Genomic DNA, 27,073 nt, shown 5'->3' with positions numbered 1-27,073 from the left:
ACATCTTTGCAGTGACCCTGCTCAGATTCCAGGGCCATTCAAGACCTTGGGGAGCCTCTTTAAAACTCTGACATTCCTGAGAGAAGAGCCCTTGCCATCTTATAGGGGAAGAGGCTATTAAGATGCTCCATCCCATGCAATCCAGCATTGAAGCATAAGCTCTGCAGAGGAAAAAGAAGGCTTCACCTTTATGAAACACTAATTTCCAAGCCCACTAGATTCATGTCTAAACTGCCCAACAAGCTCAATTAATCTTCACAGGATGAAGAATAAGGACACACATGTTTCAGACGGCTACAAGAAAAAATAGGGGGTAAATCTTTGATAGAAAGTAATGGTTTGCCCAGCAGAAAGTATTTTGGGGTAAGTTGGAGAACGCACAGAGATGACACACAGGTGCAGAAGCCCATGCCCATCCTACAGCCAGATTCAAGGGACCCACGAGTCCTTGCACAATCTGCACCAAAGCCACAGTCAAACTGCTTATGAACAATATAAAACTCAAAGCCAATCAACTGGTCCAACTAATATGATCTGTGTCCAAGTAGTGAAGACCTAATTAAAAGAAAGGAAACACATCAGCTGGAATTGTGCAGTTTTATTTGAACAAAAACCAGTGTTGATATTTTTAATAAAGTCTACATTACACTAAATGCATGTATACTTGTAAGAAGATAACCTAGTTGCAAAGAAGGTGCAGGATAATATGTACAATCATAGTTTCATTAAAAAAATTCACATTTTACATAGATTTACTTGACAGTCCTAGGCTTTCATGGTATATAAATGGTAACCAAAAGAGGTAACAAAAAAACCCAAACCCTAGTCACAAGGAAATTCAGCTGGAGGACTACATAATGCACTCAATTTTTCAAATAAATTGTTTCACAGAATTCTTATTCGTCCTAAATCAAATTTTGCATATAATTTTTGAACTACTATAACGACCATGTTCAATGAGTATACTGATGTAAACATTTTTGTTTATATCAAAATGGCAATGGTACCATTTTCTTCAATAAAAATCTGCATTTTATGTTGTGGTCTGGTCTTCCACTTTTACAAATTAGAATAATTACAGAGGATGTTTCTCAATACATGGTAAAAATTATCAAACAGCAAGGAGGATATGTTCAAAAGACACTTTGAAGCTTTTCAGTCCACTTTCACAACACTGTAAATCTTACTTACAAACCAGAAGCAGGCAAAAAATCCAATAGTCCCTGAAACAAGAAAGTAAAAATGGTTAGTTTATCTTCCAGCTTGCCCTGAGAGAGAAATCTAACATGTACTTCCCAGCTGGACAGAATAGAACACTGAAATCCAGCTAACTACCCAGAAAAACAACACTTTAACACCACATATTCATTCTCAGGCTAGGTTATTGATTTAGATCAAAGATGACTTTTAGGACCAGGCTGTTTCACGTACATTTAAGCCACCGATGATCATGTTGCCACCGCTATGACCAGGGACACAAGCACCAATTCAGAAACTGACTTTTATAAACACGCAAAGCCAGCCCCTACCTGATTTTTTTTTAAGTCTACAATACTTCATTGCTGCCTGTGAGTTATGACACATAAGTAGGCCTTGAAAAAATTCACCTGTCCCAGTTTTATACTCATCATGCTCTACTTATACTTGAGAATAGAAATTTCTTCTTCTGTGTATCCTGTTGCTTCCTTTTGGCAAAGGAATGCTCCGAGTGCTACAGCAGCTGGAAGCAAGCAGCAAGTGAAAGCAGCAGTGACAAACCAAAACACTGAATGAGATTATTACATAACAATTTTCTATTTTTAAATTGATGAACAAATTTGTGTTTTTCACTGACAGTCACTATTATTGGGCAACTGCAAAGACACTGGCTGTCACCTTGTTCTTTCAAGAGTTTTAAAGTTCTTCTAAAAGTTTTCTGCACCTTCTGATGTTTACATATTTCTACTGAATTTTCTCACACTGTTCACATAACAAACAAACTAAAACCACAAACAAATAAGTAAAATACCCCACTAGGTGCAAGAGTTGAGACCATTACATTTACATTTTCTGATTAGTCTAAATTCCTTTACATTTTAAGGCTTTTACATCTTTCATATGTACATCTCTATCAAATGACCCAGCACCAAACCTAACACCAATTCCTCCAATGAGGAATAATCTCTTTATAATCTGTTTGTTTGGTTTAATCCAATATAACAAATTAGTTTCTTGGCTAGTGTTTATCCAATCTTAACCATCCACCAACTTAAACTTCATGTAAAAGCACTTGAGTGATCTGCATTGAAGAATTCACTGCTGTGGGATAGATCCTTATTTTCCCCCTAAGCAGGTGACCTGCATATTTTAAGATTCTACCTTTTTAAATAATCCCTACTAGCCTAGGAAAGTGATGCCATCTCAGTGTGCAGCAGCTCACTGCGTGTCATTGACCATTCTATGGAGGTACAGGTAAAAATTCTTTTGCAGGAGCCATTTAAAACTCACAAACCTAGGTATGAAGAGGACTCAAGACACTTCTTCAGCCAAGAAGCAAGATATGTCCAAAACGTCCCATTATAGCTAATGGGGAGACACCGACACCGCCATTGCTTTTTGATGATCTTGTCCTCTGCTTTACATTCTGCTGAATAGTCTAGTCTGCAATATATATATACTACCACCTTCTGATACACAGAAAAAAGATGCTATACACAAAGCCAGCATCTGAGTAAGGGACAGTTATTAGTAAACCAGGTTAAATTCAAAATTAAAAACAAGGATTATTGCAAAGAATAATGTCAAAATACATTAAGTAGACTCTTCTCCTCTACTCATCTCTTCTAGCTTTATTGTTTAATGAAGAAAGAAGAATTCAAAGCACGAGCAGATTGTAACAAAGCAAACAGAAAAGCACTCTGCGCTTGGCTGATACTTCTCATGTACCTTAAAAGCTCTCTGTATCATACTGGTTTCAATCACCGCACAGTGGTAGGTGCTTCAGAATCTCAGATTCTAAACACAATCTACCCAGAAGATCAAAACTCAATTTTGAAAATGGCATTAACTCACAAGTGAAAATGGTGTTCAAAAATAGAGGTCACTGTAAAGAAACATACTTTGACTATGTTCAGGATTTTTTTGCCTCCACGAATAAAATACATGTAATAATGTAGCTACCCCCATCCAACCACACTTGTTATTTCTTCAAAGATTAGCTGCACTTTGTACATTAAAATCCAATTGTCTGGTTTGGGTGTGCACACCATCAGATTTCACAGGTCAGATTATATTACTGTTGGTGTTGGTATACAAGCATTCAGTTCCAATTTACTTATTCATTATGATCCCTTTTTAAACGCCCTGGGTAATGCAATGCGCTGCCATGGAGGAGGTATTTATATTTCTGTCAGTGTTGCTGAGACCTAGTAGGCAAAAATAAAGAAAACCAAAATATCTAGCTCTAACTTAAGTGGAACAGATCAGGATCCCATTTTTGGAAGGCTATTAATGCAAACCATGTGTAACATTACATTAGCAAACTCTTTCACCTCCAGAAACTGTGAAGGACTGAATCCTTATTTTCTAAAACAATGCCTGCTAAGAATATTTTACAAAACAAAGTGAAGTTAGGTGTCTAGTGTTTGTGCCATTTGTCTAGAATAGCTTACACTTCAGGCCCAAAATCCATCACCTAACTAAATATGGAAAAGTTATCACAGCATTTTACATTAGTAAGGATTTATTACGCACTCCATGTATCAGTTGTACCCATTAGCCTTCTAGTGACTAGCTGTTCTATTAAATGTAAAAAAAAAATTAAAAAAAAAAAAAAAAAAAGCCACGTAGTAGCTTTCCTCATGAGCTACAAAAACAGCATAGGGAGCATCATTGTGGGTTTTTTCCAAAAGAAAAAGGTGATGCTGCAAAAAATAACAGCAGTACAGTTTATTATTGTACTTCAGTGGCCTTCATATCAAGAGCTCCGGGATAAGCATATCTGAAGCTTGGATTACCATTTCAGCAGCTGCCATGACAATTTCAATTATCATTCTATATATGAAAGGGACAGTTTTAATTCTACCAATTTGCATATTATAAGTGATATTGAAATGGGCAGGATAGCAACTAACCTATGCTAAAACCCAGACACATATTAACATATTGCTTTAGCAGAAAAGTAATTAAACCATTTTAGACTATCATTTTGGGGGTTTTTAAAATATAGAACTATATATATATATATATATATCATAAAAGACATGTGGAGCTTGTCTGTTTCATCACGATTAGGGCAGAGGTTTAACTGGCAATATGTAAACTCCCAAGTTTGCCTTCTAATAATTAAAAAACAGAAAAACTAAATCCTTCTTGGTTTTTTCCCCTGCTTCATTTTAGAACTTTTCTTGTCCTTCTTAGAAAAGACACATTTCTAAAGAACAAGAACCATAAATAAGTGACAGTTACTGTTATTCAATATAAATTCTACAGCATAACTGCTTTGTTCAAACACATACAGGAATTTTCTTCAGGATTTTATGAAAAGTGGTTTTTTGCCTTGTGTCAACCAGTACTAGGAAAATTAAATACATAAGGATGAAAGAGGTCCTTCTCCCTGTTACACTGACGAACTTGGAGTCTGACACTAAGACTTATCTTCATTACCTATTTCAGCCACTCTTTTTCAACTGCATTTAACTAAGAGATGCATTTCACAAAGTGAACACAAAGCAATCACAGCAGCTTTCAACAAACAGGCAGAAGAAGTTAAAAAGTAGCAATATAAAGTACCATGCCATCCACACAGAAATCCTCTATTACAAATCTTTGGAGTGACTGTCACGGCTGTTTTTATCAACAGACCATCATATGTGAACAAGCATTTTCTCTAGTTCTGTCATTGCAGTATTTTATGAAGCCAAGCAGTGACATCTAAAAGATCTGACTTCATGTGTTAAATCTACATATACAACAGCAGCAGTATGATGAACACCAAGATAAAACACTCATGGCTATTTTTCAAGGCCCTTCAAAGAGCTTCTTATTTCCCTAACACATGGCAAAGATTTCTCATCAAATCAGCCTCAAAATTATTGTTTCAGTCAAGTGTCTATGAACCTTAAAATAATCCTGTGGAAGATGCTTTGTCTGCATGATTTACATCAGAAAAGTTGGACAACTAACACTGGAGAGCTGTATTTCAAATGGGTTCCTCCAGTTAAGGTGCATTTCCATCATTATGAAGTGATTTAACAAGCAGGTAAGACAACTCTAACAGTACTATCTTGTCAACATTCACTTCTTCCCCAGCACCAGCCTCCTTCACTTGCTCATAGTGAAAGTTGAAAATATCTTTTATCCTCCATATGTAGAGTGAAATTAACTACAGAACTTCTAGAACCAACTATGAAATCCAGAATCAAGCTAATACTTGATATCAAAGTTAACAAAAACGGGCCTTTGAGAATATAATGGCTTGATATTCAATAAAGGAAAATTAATTCTACCATAAATAAATGTAATTTCAAGTTTGGAAGAAAGTGTAAAAAAAAATCTTCCTGGGCTGTGAGGTGTCACAAATCATGTAAGTAACACCACCTAAAGAGTCATAAATTGTACTTAGTACCTCATGTAATCTAAATTTCATCTAATGTTTCTCATTTCAAAACCAGAGCCCTCCATATTAATTTTAGTTTGAACATTGTACTTACCTGTGAAAAGGAAAAAAATCAACACCATGATCATTGTGTAACCAAAGTATAAAATGGTGCTAGCAGTTCCTGTGATCTGGAGTTTGGAGAAGAAGTAATGGACTGCATAGATAAAGAGATAAACTGCTGTAAAGCTGCTGGTCAAGAATGACCTCCACCACCAGTGATAGTCCTGAAAGAAACAATAAACTGCTCACTAAGAATCATCATGTAGGAAATGGAATATAGATAAGATGGTGAAAAATTAACATTGTCTTATGAAACACATTTAATTCTGCAAAATTTAGCTCAGAAAAATTGCAACATGGCATGTAGATATTTTCTTTCTTCAAAGTCAGCTGTATTGCTTCCACTAGGAAGATGAAACTACTCTAAGATCAAAGCTGTTTGGTTTTGCTTATCTGTTGCCAGCAGTTGATTTTGAAGCAAAAGGCACATTTCAGAAGAGTGACTAAGACAGGCATGCCAAGGCCGAACTTGCAATCAGTTCATAGTGTCCAGCATTTCACAGGGTATGTGAATTCCTCACCTGTATTTCTAACATCTTCCAGCTACAAGTCATATCTACATCAGAACTGCAACTTTACCTCTGCACACAGGTGGAAGTAGCACAGCAAAACTGTAGCCTCTGAACATGTAATTAGAAGAATTATAAAAACTAGGAACAGGAATCCAAACATGTAATACATCTGATGAGACCTAAAATTAAAAACAAACAAAAACATGAATCTCATTTTGGTTGAAGTTCTGAGTTAAATCACAGCGTCACATTACCAGATTGAGTTAACTTTATTGAATGAAGGTGACAATTACTGCAGTTCAGGATTTGACAGAGGGAGTATTAGTTGCATACTCCCTCCATGCTTCCCTTTCATAGGACAAAGAATGAGAAAATTTAAGAATTTGCTAACTTCAACTACGGAAGTCCATAATATAACTGTTTGTCAGCTGATTATGTTTTTCAGCACAGTTATATTACACATTTTTTGAGGACTAATACAAAAAGTTAATCTAATGAATTTGCATTCAAGAACTGATTTAGAAAACTGTTCTGTAAGATCTCTCAACGTATATAGATGACACTATAAAAACCTGGCACCTTCAGGATAATATTTCCCATTGAGCAGCAATGTATTAGACATTTAAAGTTTACATTGTGAAAGTAATGAAAGATTGCACTGGTTTAATTTTTCACTCATGGCTTGATTAGGTTTTGCAAGATTTCGGAGTGGAGAGGATTGTTCATGGGGAGTGGAGTCTTTGTTTTGCAGAACATGGAACCCCAAGACCGTGATCTGATTCTGATCTACACAGTTGAAACTGCTAGATCACATTAGTTTCATAAATCATAATACAGTTACACAATGGATTAGGCTCCACCTAACCACAACAGTATGAAACCACATTTGTGCTGTACAGAGCCAGGAAGATAAAACAAGGAAATAGGACTCTCATATAATACTTTGAAGTTCTCCCTAAGAAGAATTAGTTTTGTAAATTCTAAGCACAGAAATAAATATAAAGACTCCGGAAATTCCATAAAATCTGCAAAATTTTCAAAAACTTTCAAAACTGTTTTATTCCTTTTATTATTTGCTTTGGGATGTTCAAACTCACCATGTGTATTATCAAACCTGTATAAAGAGAAGGGGAAAAAAAAGTGATACTCACCAAATGCTATTCAGGATGAAAAAAAGTTGAATAAAAATACAGCCAAAAGGTAAGATACCACCCATGATGATACCAGGCAACGGCTTTGTGAAAAATGACTGCTCTGGAATTTGACGAGGAATCTGGTTTGTACGCACTGGATGTTCAATAGGCTGCAGAAAAAAATAACAGAAATAAAATATTAATTATTACAGCATAAATAAGATTACTTTACCCTAGCATTAGCATATAAAGATTTGATAAACATAAATATATTTTCATTCATAAGCCATCACAAGTTATCAAACAAAAAAGCCTACAAACTTGATGTCCATCACTAGGAAAAAGCACATCTGCTTTAGACATTCCAACTATGGGCCAGTAATCAAAGCAGAACACAAAGGAAATAAATCTGTTCAGTCCTTAACTAAAAACAAAATAAAACTTAAAAAAAATCCAATAACATTGGGTTTTTCTTAGCTGTCTGGCACTACTTCAAACTAGCGAAGTACAAAACTGAAGCCTCTCAGTAGCACTACTTCAAAACTCAACAATATTACCAGCAATACTACTACTATTGCTGAAGCACAAAAAAGCAAGTAAGAGCTCCAAGAACATTACTAAAACCTGATTCTAGTGAATGGACTGAAAAAAAAATGGTTTGGTATGGTATGACAGTACAAATACACGCTCTGCTTCAATATCAGGACAGCAAAATATCATTTTACAATCATGGGATCACAGATTTTTCAATACAACCAGATCCTGTCTAGAACTCTTGCTTAGAGATTCAATGGCTCAATTACAGAGGACAGGTGTATTTCAAATCTGTATTCAAAGGGCCCTACCTTCTCTTTGAAGCCAAAATAGGCACCGACAAAGGTTAGTGGGACTGAAATTCCAAACCACATAGCAAGAATAGCAACCAAAGTGCCAAAAGGGATGGCAGCTGAGGAGCCTTTCACCCACAGAATGAGATTCATAATGAAGAAATCAGCAAAGACAATCCTGAAAAATAAGATCAGAAAATATATTAAAATATTAAAAAAATAATAAATATCACTTAGTATTACAAAATGTCTATTATTTAATTAATAAATGTAGCTTCTTTCAATTTTTCAATTTCCCAACAGTCCTAGTTTTTTTCACCACTGGTGCAGGTAAAGTAAAAATGCCTGCACCACCCAGTGCTTGTAATGTAGATACCAATGGTAAAACCATTATTCAAATAAAGACTCTGTACATAACACCAAAACATAACAGAAACATGCCATTGTAAAAATCTATACAAAGGATGGAAAAATATAGAATAAATGTTAAAACTCCTTAACTGTACCTTGTTTCCTATTAAAACCATAAATATTTTCTTTATTTATGTCCTTTATAAATAGTAAATTCTTTCTGAATAAATACAGTGATAGCAAAATCTCCTACTTATGAAGCCCCATGGACTCTCACAACATGGAGTCTAATGCGCTGCTGCAGTTTGTGCCACAAGGGGAAGGAGGGATTAAAGAGGGCTCTGCTCTACAACAGAAATATTTGTATAAGCATGGAGTTATACATACTAAGTAGCCCATGCTTCTGGAGAATTTAAATAGACTGCATCAGTCATGATTTGTCTGCAGACCTGCTTTTCCTTCCTCCATTAAACACATCTGCCTCATTTTCTAAACATCCTGGACAAAAACTAGAAGCAACTCAGAGATGAGAATCAAGGTATTGCTGAAACAAAGTGAGATGAAGATTTAGAGCATCCCATTCTGAAAACAAAGCAGAATGTTCATTCTGGAAAGGAACCCCATATAAAAGAATGCTTGTGCTAATTGCCATTATTCCTGGATTCAAATATAGACCACAGAAAATTCAGCCTCAGAAAAGGTCCTGTAATGTGCACCACAGCCTGGGTCTTGTTAAAAAAAGTGTTCCTGAGACAGAATTTAAGCTGCCCTGAAGAGAACACACACCCTGTATTTAATTTTAAAAGGAAGAAGGAAGGATTAGAGCAATAGACAGGCTCCTTTTTTTCCTCGGAGCAGTCTGACACTTTCCGAAACTGCTTGGGGGAACAGACTTGTTCAGTACGTACACCCAAGCGACCCCTGGTGTAAGCATCTTGTTGAACAAAAAATAAAAATCAAATCCATTTTATAAGTCCTTCTAATCTTTATCATCTATCCAGGCTCATAACACAGACCTCACTTACCCCCTCCACAAGTATAAAAAATACTGCAAATACAAACTCTCATCAGTCTACTGAGATGAAAAAGGCCTTGAGCTGTTTATGATATTATGCAAATTCACTGAACTACCACAGTGTAATCAGGGCATCTGTTAATATTCTGTCAGACCCAGTCATTTTACTTCCTCTGTGAAACTCAATTTATTTGTAAGTTTAACTGACTAGCACAGTATTCTTTCCATCAATATATATTTTCTTCTCTCTGCTGCCATCATCTAAATGACAGCAGGGAGACTGAAGCACATTCTGTTAAGAAGTAAGATTTCTCACGGAAATACTAGACTTGGTTGTTATTGAGTACATTACCTTTCATTTGATGAAATTCTGCTTTACTTGAAGCCAAGTCATGTTTTATTTATTCTGAGGTTTTTGGGGAGAAGAAATACCTTAAGAAACTTATAATCTTTTCTTCCACTTTTGCCAAAAATATTTGCCAAAGGATGACTTCATGTACTCAAAGTTGCAACCAAGAAACATGGAAGACTTGCAGAAGAAATTAGATTCTTCTCCCTCTCCCCACTAATTCTCACAAAAGGTTATAAGAGCTATGAGAAAACAAAAGGCTGAAGTGCTATTGCCCTTCCCATGCACAGCATTGCCCACACTATATACTATGATACACACTACAGCCGCATCCCAAACTGGACACTACCTACATTCATGTAATTTTATAGATACATATTATAATACTGGCTTTTTGCAAATATTAAAATATATTCTGTATGTGAGGTGTTAAAGTAACTTTGCTATAAAGATACCATTTTTATTTCTGTTGTCAATTAAGCTTAGACATAGTAATGAAATAGCTGATATAAATATGCTTGTGTTAAAATTCCTGCTTGGATAGGATAACATCCAATGAACATATGATGAGGACGCCTGCTACAGATCTGCCAACTATCAGCACCCACCCTCTGAAGACAGCATGCACCAAGACCCAAACTGGAAGTGATGAAGAGAAGGACTCAAAACCCCAGCCAAGAAACACGCATGCTCTAAAAAGGCAGGCCCAAGGAGGGGCCATGTAAAACAGTTCCTGGAACATGTAAACTAGTTTGGGGAAAAGTTTACTATGTATAATTGTTTATGAATATGTAACAGGCTGATGCAATAGAAATGGTATATAAAGGGTGTTTTCCAAAACAGCAGGTGTGCTCTTGGCTGAGTGCCAAGATGCACCCAGCCATAACATCTTTATTTATTATCTTTGTCTCCTATTGTCCTCTATTAAACTTTCTAAATTTTTACAGGAGAGTAAACTGTGTTTTTCACATGTAAGACGATCATAACCAGAATTACCTGGTATTGCAATACCAAACTGGAATTACCCCAGCACTGTGCCCAGTGTTTCAGCGCAGTGATTCCCAAAGGCTGTGACACAACCTTCCAAGAGAGTTGCCCCATTCCTTCTACCCCCACACCTGACAACAAAACAAGAAGCCAAAGAGCTGTGTTCTAGACTACCAGGCTCCCACTCCTCACAATTCACTTTTCTTTATATTCACAGATAGGCAATGCACAGAGACAAGCATCATAAACAATTAGCTTTTGCCAACTCCTTCCCACTTCCAATTAGTTTATACTTAAGAATAAAAGAAAAAATGAGAGGAAACAATACTAACCCAGGGCAGAGCAGAGCTGTAAGCAAGACATTGGTCTTCCACTTCTCACCTCTGAATGCTGAGGAGAAAAAGTAGAAACAATTTTTCCAACTGTTTTGCAGAATGGCAGCAAGAAGCAGATACGCTGAGACACCAGCTCCAATTTCAGCCATATATTCAGCCCAGCAATTCTGATTTTAACATGTTATGTCACATTAAATAAATTAATTTACTTACTCTTGTACATTCTAGCAGACACATAACCAGCTGGAGTTCCCAGTAAGACCCACAATACAACTGCACAGGTCATCAGAGCACCACGGTTAGCAGGAGAAAGGAAACCAAGGCAAGCTAGGACTAAAGAAACAAAAAGACTTAGTTATTTGTGGATACATGTCAAAATATCCCTGTAACACAGATCACTGTGAAGGTTTATCCCTTTCACTACCACATTTAAATGAAGGCTGGGTGCATAAGCTCTTGTACAACCTCATCACATGAACATACCCCTAAGGCACTGTTTCATTCAAAAGCATTATTTCCAACTCATCTCTTAAGTAGAAAACTTCTCATAGCCAAAACACTGAAAAATAAAATGCCATCATCCATCAAAAGCTTTTTCTCTTGCCACCAATTTCCTTCTATACCACTACACTGACTGCGCAGAAAACTATCATCACTAAGCAAAATACAGAGTTATGATCAACACTGATAGACAAGCCTATCAAGAAAATTCTAGTAATCTTACAGTACCATGCAATAAATAAAAAAAAGCAGCTCCCCTATGAAAGACCAAAATCTGAATTAAACCTGGAGAACAAAATTTGAAAGATTCTTCTTTTGTACTAAGTATCAGTGTACTTTCCAATTCTACTGTACAGTAAAAGAAGAAATGCTCATAAACTGTACAGATAACAATAATAAAATACCATCTTGTAACAGGTTACATAATCACATGCATATAGAGCTATTTATGGTAGGCTGACATTATCTCAACATTGTGTCAGTACTATTTCACTGGTGTGCACTCTTGCTCGCACTTCTGTACGGCTGCAGTCCCACATCAGACATTTTGGACAGAAAGGGTTCCCGGAATATTAAAGCTTTAACTTGCATTAATGGACCCTTGGATAATTTACGCCACGCAAAATTGTGTTTTTTAACAAGAAACTTGTAAGAAGGAAGTTTGATTTCTGAATTAATGAACAATCAGCATTAGCCCAGATATTACAAAGTTTTCAATGACAACACTTAAAACAGCATTACTAAAGCTATCTAATTACTGTTATGAAATTGCCTTAATACTTTATGTTACTAAAGGAAGAACTTTATTTCCAAAAGAAGGCTTTTATAATTTGTTTAATAATATTGCATCTTTCTTACTACTATTACAATACATACAAATCACCTTAATGAAGTCACTTACATAATGTAATAAATGTCATAATGAAAATTTGGGTTCCTTGGCCCAAAAAGACAGACAGTAACATTCCCTTCCTTGGAGGTCTAAACACATCTCCATGAACCAGCTTCCAGCCAAATTCCTCTTGGGCATCTTCCTGTATAAAATCAACAATGTCTTTAGCAGCAATACATAATGCAGTAGTGAATTAACACAAGCAAGATGCAAAACACATATTTAAAGTTTGATTAGCTTCCAGTTAAGACCCAAAGCTAGACTAATTGCATCTGATTCATCACTCATTGATTTTATAACCCCCTAATGGTTCAATGAAAAAGACAAGATTTATCAAGAAAATTCTATCTCCTAAAGCAAGAAAAAGCAAATGTAATTAGTTAAACCATAGAACATCATTCTAAATTTAAACTAAAGCAAAGCATTCAGTTTAGTTTTAACTTCAATCTAGTTCATGCACTTTTTTTTTCTGTTTTGATTTCAAAGTCCATTGGTCTCAATGACAATACTGGAGAAGAATGAAACTGTCCCTGTACTCCAAAAGAAGTTTGCACCCTGAAATCATGACAGACAAGTATAAACACTCTGGGTCCTGCCGAAGGTGAATGGATGAAAGGATGGTCCAGTGGCTCTAAGGAATCACTGCTGAAGAACAAAACTTGAGTTTTGAGTGACAATAAAGACACCTAAACAGACACCTCCCCCCACAATAACAACCAAACAACAAAATTAACGCACACAACCACAGATAATCAATCTCACAAGAAGATCTTCTACTCCTCATAAAGTTAAAAGCTACAGGTTCCGTTCAGTGTAGAAATACCAAGTTCAGTTCAAAGGACTGCTTATCATTAGGATTAAAGCTTGACAAAGAACAGGGTAAGAAAGAAAGCAGACCACACCTGTGAATGACATAGAGCACCTTAAATTGCAACAGATTATGTAACTTTTCTTTTTCTCGAAGACTGTCTTTGTTTCCCCCATACAGATACTTCTGCTTGCTTGAAATGACTCTCAAAAGGCTGATACATGAATACAGAAAATTGAAAACTACTAAACACAAGATAACACTGACTAAAATACAAAACCACACCTCACACCTGATAGAAAACCATACCAGATATCCAGGTATAATTCCAACATATCAATGTTCTTCCAGCAAAGAAAGATTTATTTGGTCAAAGAAACATAAATACAAAATTTCCTGTTCGTTCAAGTCTGAACTTGAACTAATTGTGATAATGACCAGAAAATCGTTGAGGTAAGACAGAAGAAAGTCTTTTCTCAGGTAGTTGTAAGTAAGGAATGAAAGAGTTGCAAAGGTTACCACCTAAAGCAAATCTCTGTTTCCAAAATGGTGAACACTAAGCAGGAACAAATGCTCAGTACTTCACTTCCTGAGAGAACACAGTAAATGTTTACAGATTTGAATTGACTCATACAGAATTCTTGTCAACAACTCATCTGGGAAATGCACTCAAAAGACACCTTCTGCTTCTAAGGTGAACTTTAAAACAAATAGCTACATGGCAATTATCTTCATTTAAGAAATAAAGGGAAACCAAGTCTGGCAGATTGAGACCCTTGATTTATCCTGTATAAGCCTATGCACCACAGTTTGTTTCAAAGCTTTGTTTTTAATTAAGTTCTTTCATTACTGGCTAATTAGCTGTGAGTCAGAGTATCTTTCAGACTTCTGTTTAAAAAATACAGCAGTATTTCATATTGCTAACCTTACAACATAATGATAAGAACTGTTCAACTAAACCAAGTAGTAAGCTATATACTCGTTTCAAAAAGTATTAGAGCAAAATTACTCTAAACTTTTCAAAGGTGTAGTAATCCTCATTTTACCAATTAATTTAGCTTAGTTCTCAAAACATTCTAACAAAGATTTAAGTTCCCTACATCCAAGCAGTCATTATCAAAGAGATTTTAGGGAAAAAAAAAAAAAAATAAAATAAAATAAAAAAAAGAGCGCTTCACCTCTCCCTGGTGAAAACATACTGACATGAGTTCTCTTCAGTTCAGGAATCATAAGATCCTAAACGTAATCTGATGATTTCCAAACACTTCACTGATGAATGTCTCACTAAATCCACATCACACTAAAAGCCAGCTAGCATCAGTTGAAACATTAAATGCACATTCTAAGACCACAGTCACTGGCTGGTGCACCAATCTCTTTTGAAGTACAATGACCAGCATCCCCTAAATGTGAAATACTACTTTGCTTCCCTGCATCTTCTTCAGGCCACGTCCTCTGTTGCACAATTATTTCACACCTTTTTAAATAAGCTCCTTGAGTTGCAACAGAGCTTTAAGTCTCTCACACCTGGCAAGAAAATGAAAAACTGTGGCTTTCTGAAAGTCACACCTATCCCTGCTGTTACTCATGAAAACTAATCAAGCTTCTACCAGTCTTGCTCTTCATCACATTAAGAATGATCAACTAATAAAGACAACACAATATAAAATACTGAACACAATTTAATTGAGAGATCAAACAGAAGCCCCACAAAAGCTATCAGTTAAAGGATGTGAGAAAAATCATTCTGATTTAAATCACTGTCTGGATTTACATTAACAAAAGATATTCAATATTAAATTCACAAAGAAGAACAGAGTCTTTTCACATATAATTCACAGAATTACTAGATTTAGTTTCAATATTAAACATTTTTGTGCATTTTGAAGCATTTCTTTAACCAGATGGAGACAAACAAAAGTGAAAATTCAAATCTTCATTGCATCTGACATTAAATCTCATCTTTGAGTTGCAGATACCATTTTTACCAATGAGTAAAAGGCTAAGTAAAAACCACCCTTGGTCTACTGGTCAAGTCTTTCTCATTCACAAACAGTTATATTTTCTTCTACTATAGAAACCTGCAGCTTTCCCATTTTAAGGGGTACATATCTCAAAAGAACTCACAACAGGTCCAGTCAGATGGTAATTTAAACAAACTAGACTCAGTTTAACATAGCAATTACCACGGAAATTGTATTTACAAACAAAATAAAATATAATTTATACATATACCAAGTAGCTTTAACACAGCTAGAGGTCAAAAGTTGTGTTGCACATTAACTGCACTATTATGAAACAAAGTGATTCCACCACAGTTTCTGGCCACAGGTAACATCAATTTGTATCAGACTATGTTAATCAGAATATCTCTAATAATTTTTAACCCCCAGAGATATTAGCATGTATCAAACTCATCATAGATATAAATCTCTCTAGACTGTACTCAAAACTAAGAGACAGACATAACTATGGACAGAAAAAAGTGCTCATGTAAAAGTTGTAAATTTTACGCACAGAAGAGTCGATCTGGTTGTATCTTGCAATATCTTTGTGAAGAGTCCTCAGAATGATCATAGCCACCATGCCAGATAAGAATAGAACAATTACAAGGGAATTCATTATACTGTAGATAAAGAAAAAGTCAAACTTTGAATCCAGTTATCCAGCTTCAGACGTACCAGTTCATACTACATGTACAGCTCAGATCTGAGTAAAAGCCGGAGATATTCAGACCTTTCAGTATTTTTCCATTCAGAGAAGATAAAGGTACACAACTTAAAAGTCTGTGACTTCTTAGGAGACAGATGTGAGGAAAACAGTATTTCATTATACCTTGCTAATTCTGAACATAGTTGCATATTGCTTTTCTTTATTTTCCTCCTTATATAGCTAAGAAGTAATTTCCCTGGTGAAACAGCAACAGTTCTTAAAACAGACTGTCAAGTAGGTTTTATATCTATCAACCAATGAAATCAATTTTGTGCCATTTAATATTATGTAGAGAACAATTTATTTGGATTAGCCTTTTCAAGATTTACATTGCAAAATATTAACAGTTCAACACAAATTATATACTTATTTAGTATAATTCCCATACTATGGAGGGAAATAAAATAAGCAAGATCTTTTCACATACATCTTTTACTCATAGAAAAGACTTTTTTACTGTAAGCAGCTGCTGAGTACAAAATATGCATTATATATATGTACCTCTCACTTGGCAGTCAAAGCCAGACAGTAACAGTATGAACACTATAGAGCTGCAATGAGTCAAAACTTCTCCAGAATGGAGATGATAAAGTAAAAAAATGCAAGCTGCTTTCCTTTTGGATACTGATGATGCATTCCTTTCACAAAATGCTCCCAAGAGATTAAAATTAAATTCATATATGAAAGCAAAATGTTTTCTTACTGAAAACCTACAGACATTGTTCTATCTCCCTAGAATTACAACTAAGAATTGTGCTCCCCTGCAAGGAGCAGGGGAGTTACTCACCAAATAAATGCAAATCTTACCTAAACCACTGGATATTTGTATGTGGCATGGACTCCAAAATGTAGTCCCACCTGGAAGCCCACTTAATATTATTCTTTTCCTGTAAGGAAATGAAATAGTAATTAATAGAAGCAAGTATAAGTTTATTGCAGTCTCCAAGAGGAGATAAGCATACCACATCTCTTCCCCAAACCCTCCAGTCAGCATTCATTTCTAAGCCTGGTATCCACCCTTGATGTAAGATCGCTCTCTTGCATTAATTCATCTCTAAAGACTCTAAAAGAGTATGTTTTCATTTAAATCTCCTATGCACATCTTCTACCTTTAAATTAGGCTTCACTAAGCCTCACCTTCCCATGATTTGGGATGTAGCTGCCTGCAGATCCCAACTGCTGAAAAACATTTATGCCATCACTAAAAGATTTTCCCAGCATAATACGCTGATCTTGAAATTTCAACTTTGTCAAACATACTCCAGAGAAAAATTCCAGGGAAAACTAGAAATATGTTTCTCTCATCACTTTTAATGGATTTAGCACAGGCTTCTTCGCTGTCTGCCATACTGTTGGCTGATATGGACTATTTTCCACTCTGATTCCTGGCAGACAACCTTCATTTCCAGATATTCCTGTGATGGACCTTCATCTCTACAACTAAGGACTCTTTCTGACCCACAAGCCTTGTTCTCCCCAGTTGTTCTCTCTGGATGTACATGTATCCTGCTACCAAATTCTATCCCCTGACTGGCATGAAGTTCTGCTGATCACAAGGTGCAAAGTTTGTACAGCTAAGTACCAAACTGCTCTCATACTTCTATTTTTGTACACTTGTGTACATTAGAGACATGATGATGTATACTTTTCACACAGTGCTAAATACCTTGTCCATGTCAGTTAATTAAAGCAGACACCTTAACTTTCTCATCAGAAGTCAGCTGCCATATTAGAAAGGACCATAAAACAGTTATACATTTTACTGCTTTATGTAGTCAGGCTCACTTAAACTGATGTTTTCCTACTTATAAACACTTCTCACTGATAAACACTCCACTTTCAAGTTATTTCGGAACTCCTAATAAAAAGCAAAACACACAAGGTATTATTTCAAACCAAGGCTTATGGATGACAAAGAGAATAAGCAGCTTTGAAGTGCCACCTGCTGGAAGTATCCAAACCCACTGGATGTGAACCTTACCTGCTCCAAAACAGGGAGAAAAAGTGTGGGTACCCAAACACCTCACCCATTGCATGAGTAACCAGACAAAGTTCATACTGAAATTCTGAATCACAATTTACCTCAAGATTTAAACACAAATGTTAATGAAAGAAGGCTCATTCAGTAGGAAAAACAGAGCTGAAAGAGGATTGGGCGTCTCAAGGGAAAAGTAACAGGCCTTGCACCTCAAGGTCACTGGTTCAAATCAAATTCAATTTGGCAGGATGAAAGCTGTTGCCATAGCACAGCTGCTTCACTGTCTGTACCAAACAAGCTTCTGGTCTCAAGCCAAACCCTCTAAGATTGGTGTCTTACATCAGAAAAACAACCACACTTTCAGGACAGACTGGAACAGAGGTACCAAGATTTGAAGTACCTTGAATCAAATTAGTCACACCCACAGGAGGCTCACTTTCCAAGCTGGGTTAAAGACTCATTTGCCAAAAAGCAACTTCCTCCTAACTCATTACAGGCTGAATAAAGCATTAGTGTATTTGTAAACATCAGAGTATTAATTGTAACAAAATAAATGATCATCTACTCAAGAAAAAGCCAGTGAACAAAATAAAAACCACACAAAATGAGACAAACCCTGCAACTTCATGAGACAGAACTGTACAGTCAACATTTAACAAAGAAAATGTTCCCAAATATAAACTGTTATTTAACTTTGTTAAAGACTCTCAGCAGCCTGACTGAAATCTGAAAGCAGAGTTTACCTCAAGGAAGACAATTCTTCCAGTTATTCAATCTGCTAATTTTCTATTAGTAATAAAACACAGCGGGGACAAAAAGCCTTCATTTATATTTTCATTGTGTCACTTAAGGAATGAAGGAACAAAAAACCTGTTAAGATTTTCAGAAAAATACTTCACAAGACCATCCTTACAGCATTTATGCTGCTGTAATTCAGTTAGGGCTATAAGCAAGTTATCCAATTGCTCTGATTTCATTCTTTTGTGGAATTACATATTCATGTAGCAGATTTAATACTTACTTCAAATGTCACAGAGTACGTGTAAACCAAATTCAGTTTACTGGTGAATTCTCCAGGAATCTCCATAGGGGGGCCTTCGCAGCTTAAGTTGTTCTCATCTGTATGCTTGTAGCTAATGGGGAAAAGAAGTTAAATAAAATTTTTAAAAACTTAAATTTTCTTTAAAATAATTTAGCATTGTGCTCCAACCACAAATACTCCCCATCAGGAGAGCTTCAAGGTTGAAGCAAAGCACCTGGTCAGAGAATGACAAAATTAAGGTTATGTGCAACCTAACTGCCCCCTCGTGGTCTGCACTGCCAGGGAAAAGGAAAATTCTCATTTTTCAGCCATTCAGGATGCTACTGATAAAACATTCATGAAAAAAGGAATAAGATCGGTAGAATCTTCCTAGCACTCATAGAAGGAATAAACTTGCATAGCTAGTATAATTCACTAAAAAAACACTGTAGCTTTGCAAGAGAAAAACCAAGAACAATCAAGTTATGTTGTACCAAGCATGTCTGTATGACTTCAAAAACTGTAGTAGTGTAATTTATTAACTTACTTAACTTCTATAGAAAAGAGAGAAAATTTTAGCTATTAAAAAAAAACACCTACTTGGAAATTTTATAATTGGGCTGCAGTTTTCAAATATAGATAAATACAAACTGTGTCTGAACAGGTTGACTAGAGGCCAAAGTTATTGCTCCAGTGTTCTTCTGACTGCTGAGTTATTGCACCTCCAGTCAACACAAAAACTAAGCAGCTACTGTTTGAGGAAAATCAGTCTCCTTAGGAAATGAGTTGCTGCCATCTGCAGTTCTGAATAGCAGTGTTAACACAGTATTTCAACTACACCTCTGTAAACAACCTTACACAATAAAAAGCACACCTGTACATTCATCCAAAGTACGTTTAGGAGACAGGTAACAGATCTGACATGGGAAACTGTTACTCGGTGAAAGGATGTTTCTCAGTATATCTGAAAACATGCACACCCAGATACAAATCAACCAAAACATGAAAAAAGCTCTGCTGTTTGGGTCAGGTTCTAAAAGTCTCATAAGCAGCTTTTCCATCACAAGGGACTTCGGGAAACACTTTAAAAGCAAAGTTAAATTATATTTACAGTTGTGGAACTGTCCTTGTAAACAGCTCCAGACATAAAACAGCACACTGAAAGCTTTACCAGAAGTCAGAACAAGTTCCTCAGAATTTATGAATTCAAGTAACATCTTTAAGGAACTGTTCTCTCTGGAACTGCTGTTAGGACTCCAGAGTACCAGAATCTGATGCTTTAATGCACAGTTACCTTTGTGGTCTCAGTCTTGCCATCACCAGTCTTGCACCAGGCCAGTTTTCATCCTTCCCGCTGTGGTACATGATTGTTATGTCAACATGGTTGAAGAGGTAGAAAGTGTTCTTCTTGTTAAACTCTGACTACAAAACATGATCAGGAGACTGAGCAACTTCTCCAACAGGAGAGAGCTCCAACAAGTGAAGAACTTTATCGTGAGGTTGGCGTTGTATGAAGAAGCAACAAAGGGAAACACTTCAACATTAATATACCTGTGTAAAAGATCACTTTCAAGAGACTGAGGAATAACTGAGTTGGAAGGTCACTGTAGACAGAGTAAACTGAATGTGCATGATAAATGCAACACCTCAAAGAAGCATCAGACCCACTGCATACAAATAACTGACTGCACTGCACGCAAGCAGCAGGTTAAGCGGTAGAGCAGAGTCATGGAAAGCTCTCTCCTCACCAAGAGGAGTGCTGTCCCTCACCCAGGAGGGATAAAACTATCACTATTATCTGTAATTGTACTAGTTCACAATGGAACTCCCAGGATGACTGACACATTTCCAACTGTCAGCATAATTTTCCCTGTCACAGCTATGTTTGTTATCCTTCAGCCACCTGGGAAAACCCTGACACATTTAACTTGTTAACTGTGCTAGACATAACTTTTGCAACTAGAACACAGAGATCATTTCTAGGACTTCACTAGAAAGCTTCTATCTGATACTGATAAAAGAACATCTTACACATGAACATGACACAGACAAAAAATTAATAGGTACTAGGGTGGATACACATGAAATTTCAGAATAAAACCTCAATTTTAAAGGATTTTAAACACCCACACCATTATTTTATAGCTTTATAAACCATATATTAGTCAAAGACCTGTAAGAACATTTTATCTGGAAAACTGTATCAGTGAGTCACTGCACACACTAGCAGCACTCAGCTCTGTCAGTGGCCACAGTCTAAACTTTAAGCATGTTTACAAATATATATTTACAAACATGTTCTTTCTCAGAAAAAGAAAGCTTGAAAGTAAGACCACAAATGAAATCACCCTATGCTAACAAAAAAAGTTCCACCACTTACATTTATAACACAAGCATCTTTAACTCTACCATCTGGAGTAACAAAACATCCTATTGGAAATCCTGGATTACAGTATTTTTGTCCATCTTCCACATCATAACACCACGTTACAGGCATGTTATCGATAATCCTAGACAGAAATCATCAAAGAACACGTCCTCAGAAAAGGGTGAACCTCACTTCACAGTGACATTTCACATTCATGTAATGCACACACTTTTCAGTAGTGCCTACAAGATGTACAGTAGAGAGACAACTATCACACAAAAGGAAGAAAGCAACCACTTAAAACATAGATAACAAATGTCCAAAAGCAAAAAATATAAAACCAACCTCAAGCATGTCTTGGCTTACCAGTGATGCTGATAATTCAATTGCATTCCTTTCTTCAAAAAAGCCAGTTTGCTTTTATCAGCACTGTTTCCTGGGTCATATGATCTTGTACAAACCTTCTTGCAAGTTTCTTGCTTTTGAAAAGTGAACTGTTAAAAAAAGCATACAAAAAAAAAGTCACTTCAATTTTGCTTCAAAGATCTTTTAGTGTTTTGGGTTTTTTTCAGGTAAAGTAGGGAGGGTTTTTTTTAGCTACTTTAGCTCATTACTGTAAGTTTCTGAAGGATAAACCCTTAGGACTGAAAATTAGTAGAAAAGGTATTGCTTTTTATTTTACCAGTTTGTTTTATTATCATAATTTCATCATGGGCTAACACAGACTTTTACTACATTCTTGAATGTTTCACATTAACTTTAGCTGGTTTTCCCCATAGTTATGGCTGCCAAAAGCACAAGTTGCACAACATCCAAGCTTCAAGTACAGACATCACCTAACACAAGCACACTCAAATTTGCATCTCCAGCTTCTAACCCAATTAATATTAACCTGTTAGTGAGCTTAAAGCATGACTGAAAATTCTAATACTATCAAGGTCCAAATGCTAACCAGGAACAGCACTTTCTATTTACCATTGTGTACAGCCATTTCAAACAGTTGTCATAACAATTAATCTATTCAATACGTATCCAGTCCAAATGACCCATCATGCTAGATATTTAAAAGCTTCTTGTGACCACCAGTCATAAGACTTAAAATTACATTAGTTCAGAGAATCAAGGAGATTCTAAGAGCAGTTCATATAAAAGAGGGGGCATCACCTACTTAACAGACTAATGAAAAGATGTGAATGGGTCCCTTAAGACTGAGCAGCAGCAGAGTCAGAAACTGCTGCCTCTTTTTCTCACAGGGATTTGGATTATCTAGCAACCGACACACACACATAGCACAGTCTTCAGCTCCACTGGCAAATCCAAGTCAGGAAACTACATTTGAACACCATACAGTTCTCAAACATGAAGAGCCACAGTTTGACCACAGCTCCTCCACTGCTAGTAACTGTCCCAAGCTGATGGCACAGCTTTTTAGATATGCTGCATTTGATCATTGCTAATGCACAGCATGGTACAGAAAAATACCACATACCCAATCCGCAAAGTATTTCCATACACTTATTTTACAGAAGGCTCCAAGTGATATGCATCAACACTGAAAAATCTGTTTTCAGACAACAGATGATAAGCATGTATAAGCAGAGAAAAGCTGCAAGTGAGCCATAACCTAATTTCCCCTTTCAGCTTTGGAAGTTGCCCAATACTACAACCAAGTATACAAAACTATCACTTTATAGTCTACAATGTTACATTTAATAAACCGATTATTTCACATAATCTAACACACCTTACATCCAGCTATTAAATAACTACCTAAGACATAGTTTCTGGACTTCTCTACCACAGAGCAACAGGCAAGAAGGGTGATCACTGGCTCAGTTTCCTAGCCTAAGATGCCATCTAACCTAAGATGACTTTGAGTTGGGAGGAGTTTTATTGGGTTTTATTACACAAACTCCATACTCGTTATATTAAAAAATATTTAAAAAATCACCCAGTCATCTAATCTTCAGCTATGTCTACGGCTATGAGAACAAAGGCTATCAAATTTAAGCAGGATCAACTTCAATGGATAAAATAACCTTATATGGAGATGATGCTATTCTCTCCCCAAACAGCACTTGTCCAAGATTTTCTGATGGTCTTTTCTCTTCCTTATCTTGACAGAAGTCAAAACTGAAAAAAAGTAGCAAAGGTTCCCTTTTACTTTTAACTGACATATAACTGTAAATACCAGCCTAAAACAAATTCTTAAATTATGTCCTTAGTAGTTTTCATTATTTTGTTAACAGTTGAGACACCAGTAGTTAAAAATCTGAGAGCCTTTGCAAAGAAAGTTGGCATCTATTTCAATATCAATTTCAACCAATACATATTCCAGCATATCTTTAACAAAAGGCACAATGGATAGTTCACCCACCCTTTTCAAATGGCAATTTAAACAAACAATAGAATGTTTCACTTTGTGGGGGAAAAAAGGCACTGTGCTACAGACTTTTCATTTCTCCTGCAAAAACTTTTCTGGAAAAACTACATTCCTTTCTTAAAGGAGTATTTACAAATAGCATTTAACATTAAACACGTTTCAAAGAAAGAAAGTGCTTTTAGTTTTACAGTGCCACACTGTCAAACACCATTCACCAATTCTTTTCAGCTACGTACAGCCTGAAACTGCTGCATATGGGAGAATGTAACCACCCTGGCTTTTCATTAAACACAGGTAGCAGCAGGTTGTGGTAAAAATCCCCAGCATAACAACAAACCCATCTTTGTCATTGGCACAGAAGTACTTTTCCTCACTTAATCGTCCTAAATTCACTGGCTTCCATAAAGTTTAACAGAAATAGAGACGGGAGATTTCTTTGGTCTTATTTCTATTGCTGCACTGCCCAGGGAAAGAACTAAAACACCTGCAAGTTTTCTCTTCTGTGCCCAACAAGACTGCAAATCATATTGTTTATCATCACTTTGTAGGCCTATAAATATCTGCAAAAGCAGATTGAAGTTTTCATATAAAAGAATCAAAGGATACAAAACCAAAACCAACAAACCAAGAATTAGCTACAGAGCTTTGGCAAAAAAAAAAGAAAAGTTAACAGAGACTAGTCTCCAAGGTTCTTTCAATTATCAGGAAAAAAAGGGAACGCAAAACATCTTATGCCCTAGATTTGCCTAACAGAACAAACTTTCAAATATGTCAAAAGTCAATACTAAAACTTGCACTCAGCTCAAAAAAATGCATCCATAAGAAACCTTGCAGCCTTTTCTTTAACAATAACCAAGGACAGTCAGGTGGCACAGGTGTGGCCTTCATCCTTCCCACCCTCTTGTACTTCATTTCTGCCACTGAGCACCGGATTCACTCTTCCACCCCTACAGCCAAAATACTGACACCCTTACAGTAACAGAAAAGGGCCTTTCCAAACACTTCTGGAAAACTGTTGGGATGTACTTACGCATCATATTCGTATGGCAGAACTGATTCAACAGAGTCCAGCCGGTTCACGAAGAGTTCAATTAGTGACTGAAACAGGAAAGGAGCAGAAAAAGCATGAAAATAGGGACTTTCAGAAACGTATGGCTGGTACAAAACGCGTGGCTAAGTAACAGCAAATGCTGCTACCCCATGGTGGAGTAACCCTTGGCTGCTGCCAGGCCTCGGCCACGCCAGGAACGAGAGTTAAGGGTCCTCCCAGCGCTGGCTGTAAAGTTTAGCGGGAAAAGGGAATATCAGCTAGGGGTGCCTGTCTTCCCCGAGCAAAGGCTGCCGCCCGCGGGAGGCCACCTCCGGGCAGCGGGACTGGGAGCACCCCGCGCGGAACAGAGGGGACGGCCCGCACGGGCGCTCACCTTGCAGCTCTCGCTCTCCTCGCTCTCCTCACAGAAGCTGACAGGCGCCAAGCCGGGCAGGTAGAAGGCGGCGCCGAGAGGCGCCACCAGAAAGAGTGCGGCAACTAGCAGCCTCATCTCGCAGCCTGGACGGGCAAAGGCACCATGAGGCACAGCTGCAACCCCACCGCCCCGGGCAGCGCCTCGCGGAGGCGGCCCCGGCACAGTCGGAGGCGGGGCGGCCGCGTCACGGCCGGGTCGGGGCATGGCGCCTGCGCGGTGAAGGGCGGGCAGCGGCGGGCGCCATCTCGGAGGAGGGCACTGTGAGGGACGGGCGGGGCGGGGCGGGACGAGGGCGGGCGGCTGGGCAAGGGCGAGCGCTGGGACAACGGGGAGAGGCTTCCCGCTGCCAGAGAGACGCCGGGGAGACTTTCCTCCCCGGGAGGTGGGCGTGTGGCCCTGGCGCAGGTTGCAGAGATAAGCTGTGGGTGCCCAATCACTGCAAGTGTTCAAGGCCCGATTGAACGGGGCCTACAGCATCCTGGTCGGGAGGAAGGAGTCCCTGCCCCATGGCGAGCGGGGTGGCGGTAGCGAAATCAGGTGGTTTTTTGAACGTCACTTCCAACCCAAACCATTGAAGGATTCAGTGGTACCAGAATCTCTTTTCAGGTTTCATCCTCCAGCAACAAGCACAGAATCAATTAGGCTGGGAAACACCTCATCGAGTTTAACACGGGACCGAACACCACCATGTCACGTCTTTCCTTAAACACCCCCAGGGACAGTGATTCCAACAACCTCCCTGGGCAGAAACAGTTATTTTGTGCTGTTCTCATCTACTCTAGTCTGAGTTTTACAGAGAAAAACTCCTGAATTTCTATAAACACCTATTAACTGTCAGTGCCTAGAAAATTGCTCCTTGTTATAAAACTGTTAAGCTGATTTTTCAGTTATTAGTTTTTGATTGCATATCTACAGTGAATTACATTCCATTTTTTATTAACTCTGAATGAATATTTTGTGATCAGATTATTTATGTATTCATTAGTCCCCATCCCTCATCTCTCCTAAACTTTTTTTCTAGTTTAAAACCAAAGCATAATGAACATGGTAAAAGGCCAATATGTTTGATGAAAATATGTAGCATGGTACAGGGGAGATCCAAAACACTTTGCATGAAGAAGTTTGCAGTGTAAATTCAGCAACATTGTATAACATCTGGGGATTTATTTAAGAGAGTGACATTTTAGTTGAAAGCTATCACAAAAATAAAATATTACCCTCATGGAATGTTGTCTACCTCTCCCATCTACTAGTCTCAATTTTAGGGTTATCAATGAAAAGGCAGAAAGAGATCAGCTTATATGTATGTGCTTTTGTAAGTAACATACTTAATTGCTTTCTCAAAAATTTGCAAGGGCAAGTTATCTGTGCTAGTTAGGGAGTAATTGTCTTCTGTGTAAAGGTTGGTGAAGTTTACCTGGTCTCTGTTTCCCCAGCTGTCCCATCCAAGTCTGTCTCATATTCCATAGGGCCCAGTATAGGACCCCTTATTAATACCTAATTTTTATCAGAAAAGTCAAAAGTTGAAATGTCATGTGCAAAAGAAAATGTCATAGCTCTTCAGCCTTGAACTTCTTACTGAAGAGGAATTAATTTCAATTCAGACTGCAGTTTGTGTGCTGATGATTTATGTAGTTTTTCCTCAAAAATTCAAAATTACAGGAAAAAAAATAGGAGAGAAGATAATTAGAAGAATTAAAGAATTATATATCCTTTAATCCTCTAGGAAAAGATCTG

The 27,073-nt window shown here is 37.2% G+C and overlaps 1 protein-coding gene across 1 annotated transcript; it reads right to left on the bottom strand.

Moving 5' to 3' along the window:
- Positions 1-583: 583 nt before the first annotated feature.
- LOC110476874 (transmembrane 9 superfamily member 2) lies at positions 584-25,514 on the bottom strand. The gene is made up of 17 exons (XM_021542161.2): positions 25,295-25,514; positions 24,901-24,968; positions 23,527-23,620; positions 21,854-21,981; positions 21,500-21,629; positions 20,414-20,541; positions 19,120-19,231; positions 16,928-17,007; positions 15,926-16,034; positions 12,610-12,742; positions 11,421-11,540; positions 11,205-11,262; positions 8,189-8,348; positions 7,362-7,513; positions 6,278-6,389; positions 5,691-5,862; positions 584-1,223 (listed from the first exon to the last, which is right to left on the bottom strand). Exons 1-17 carry the CDS (start codon positions 25,409-25,411, stop codon positions 1,156-1,158), a joined length of 1,941 nt encoding a protein of 646 aa, XP_021397836.1. The 5' UTR covers positions 25,412-25,514; the 3' UTR covers positions 584-1,155.
- Positions 25,515-27,073: the final 1,559 nt, after the last annotated feature.

Source organism: Lonchura striata, chromosome 14 (assembly GCF_046129695.1).
Source record: "Lonchura striata isolate bLonStr1 chromosome 14, bLonStr1.mat, whole genome shotgun sequence".
In the NCBI taxonomy this organism is placed as follows: Eukaryota; Metazoa; Chordata; class Aves; order Passeriformes; family Estrildidae; genus Lonchura; species Lonchura striata.
Note: the sequence above shows the minus strand (reverse complement) of the source record. Positions and strands in the feature narration are given on the sequence as shown.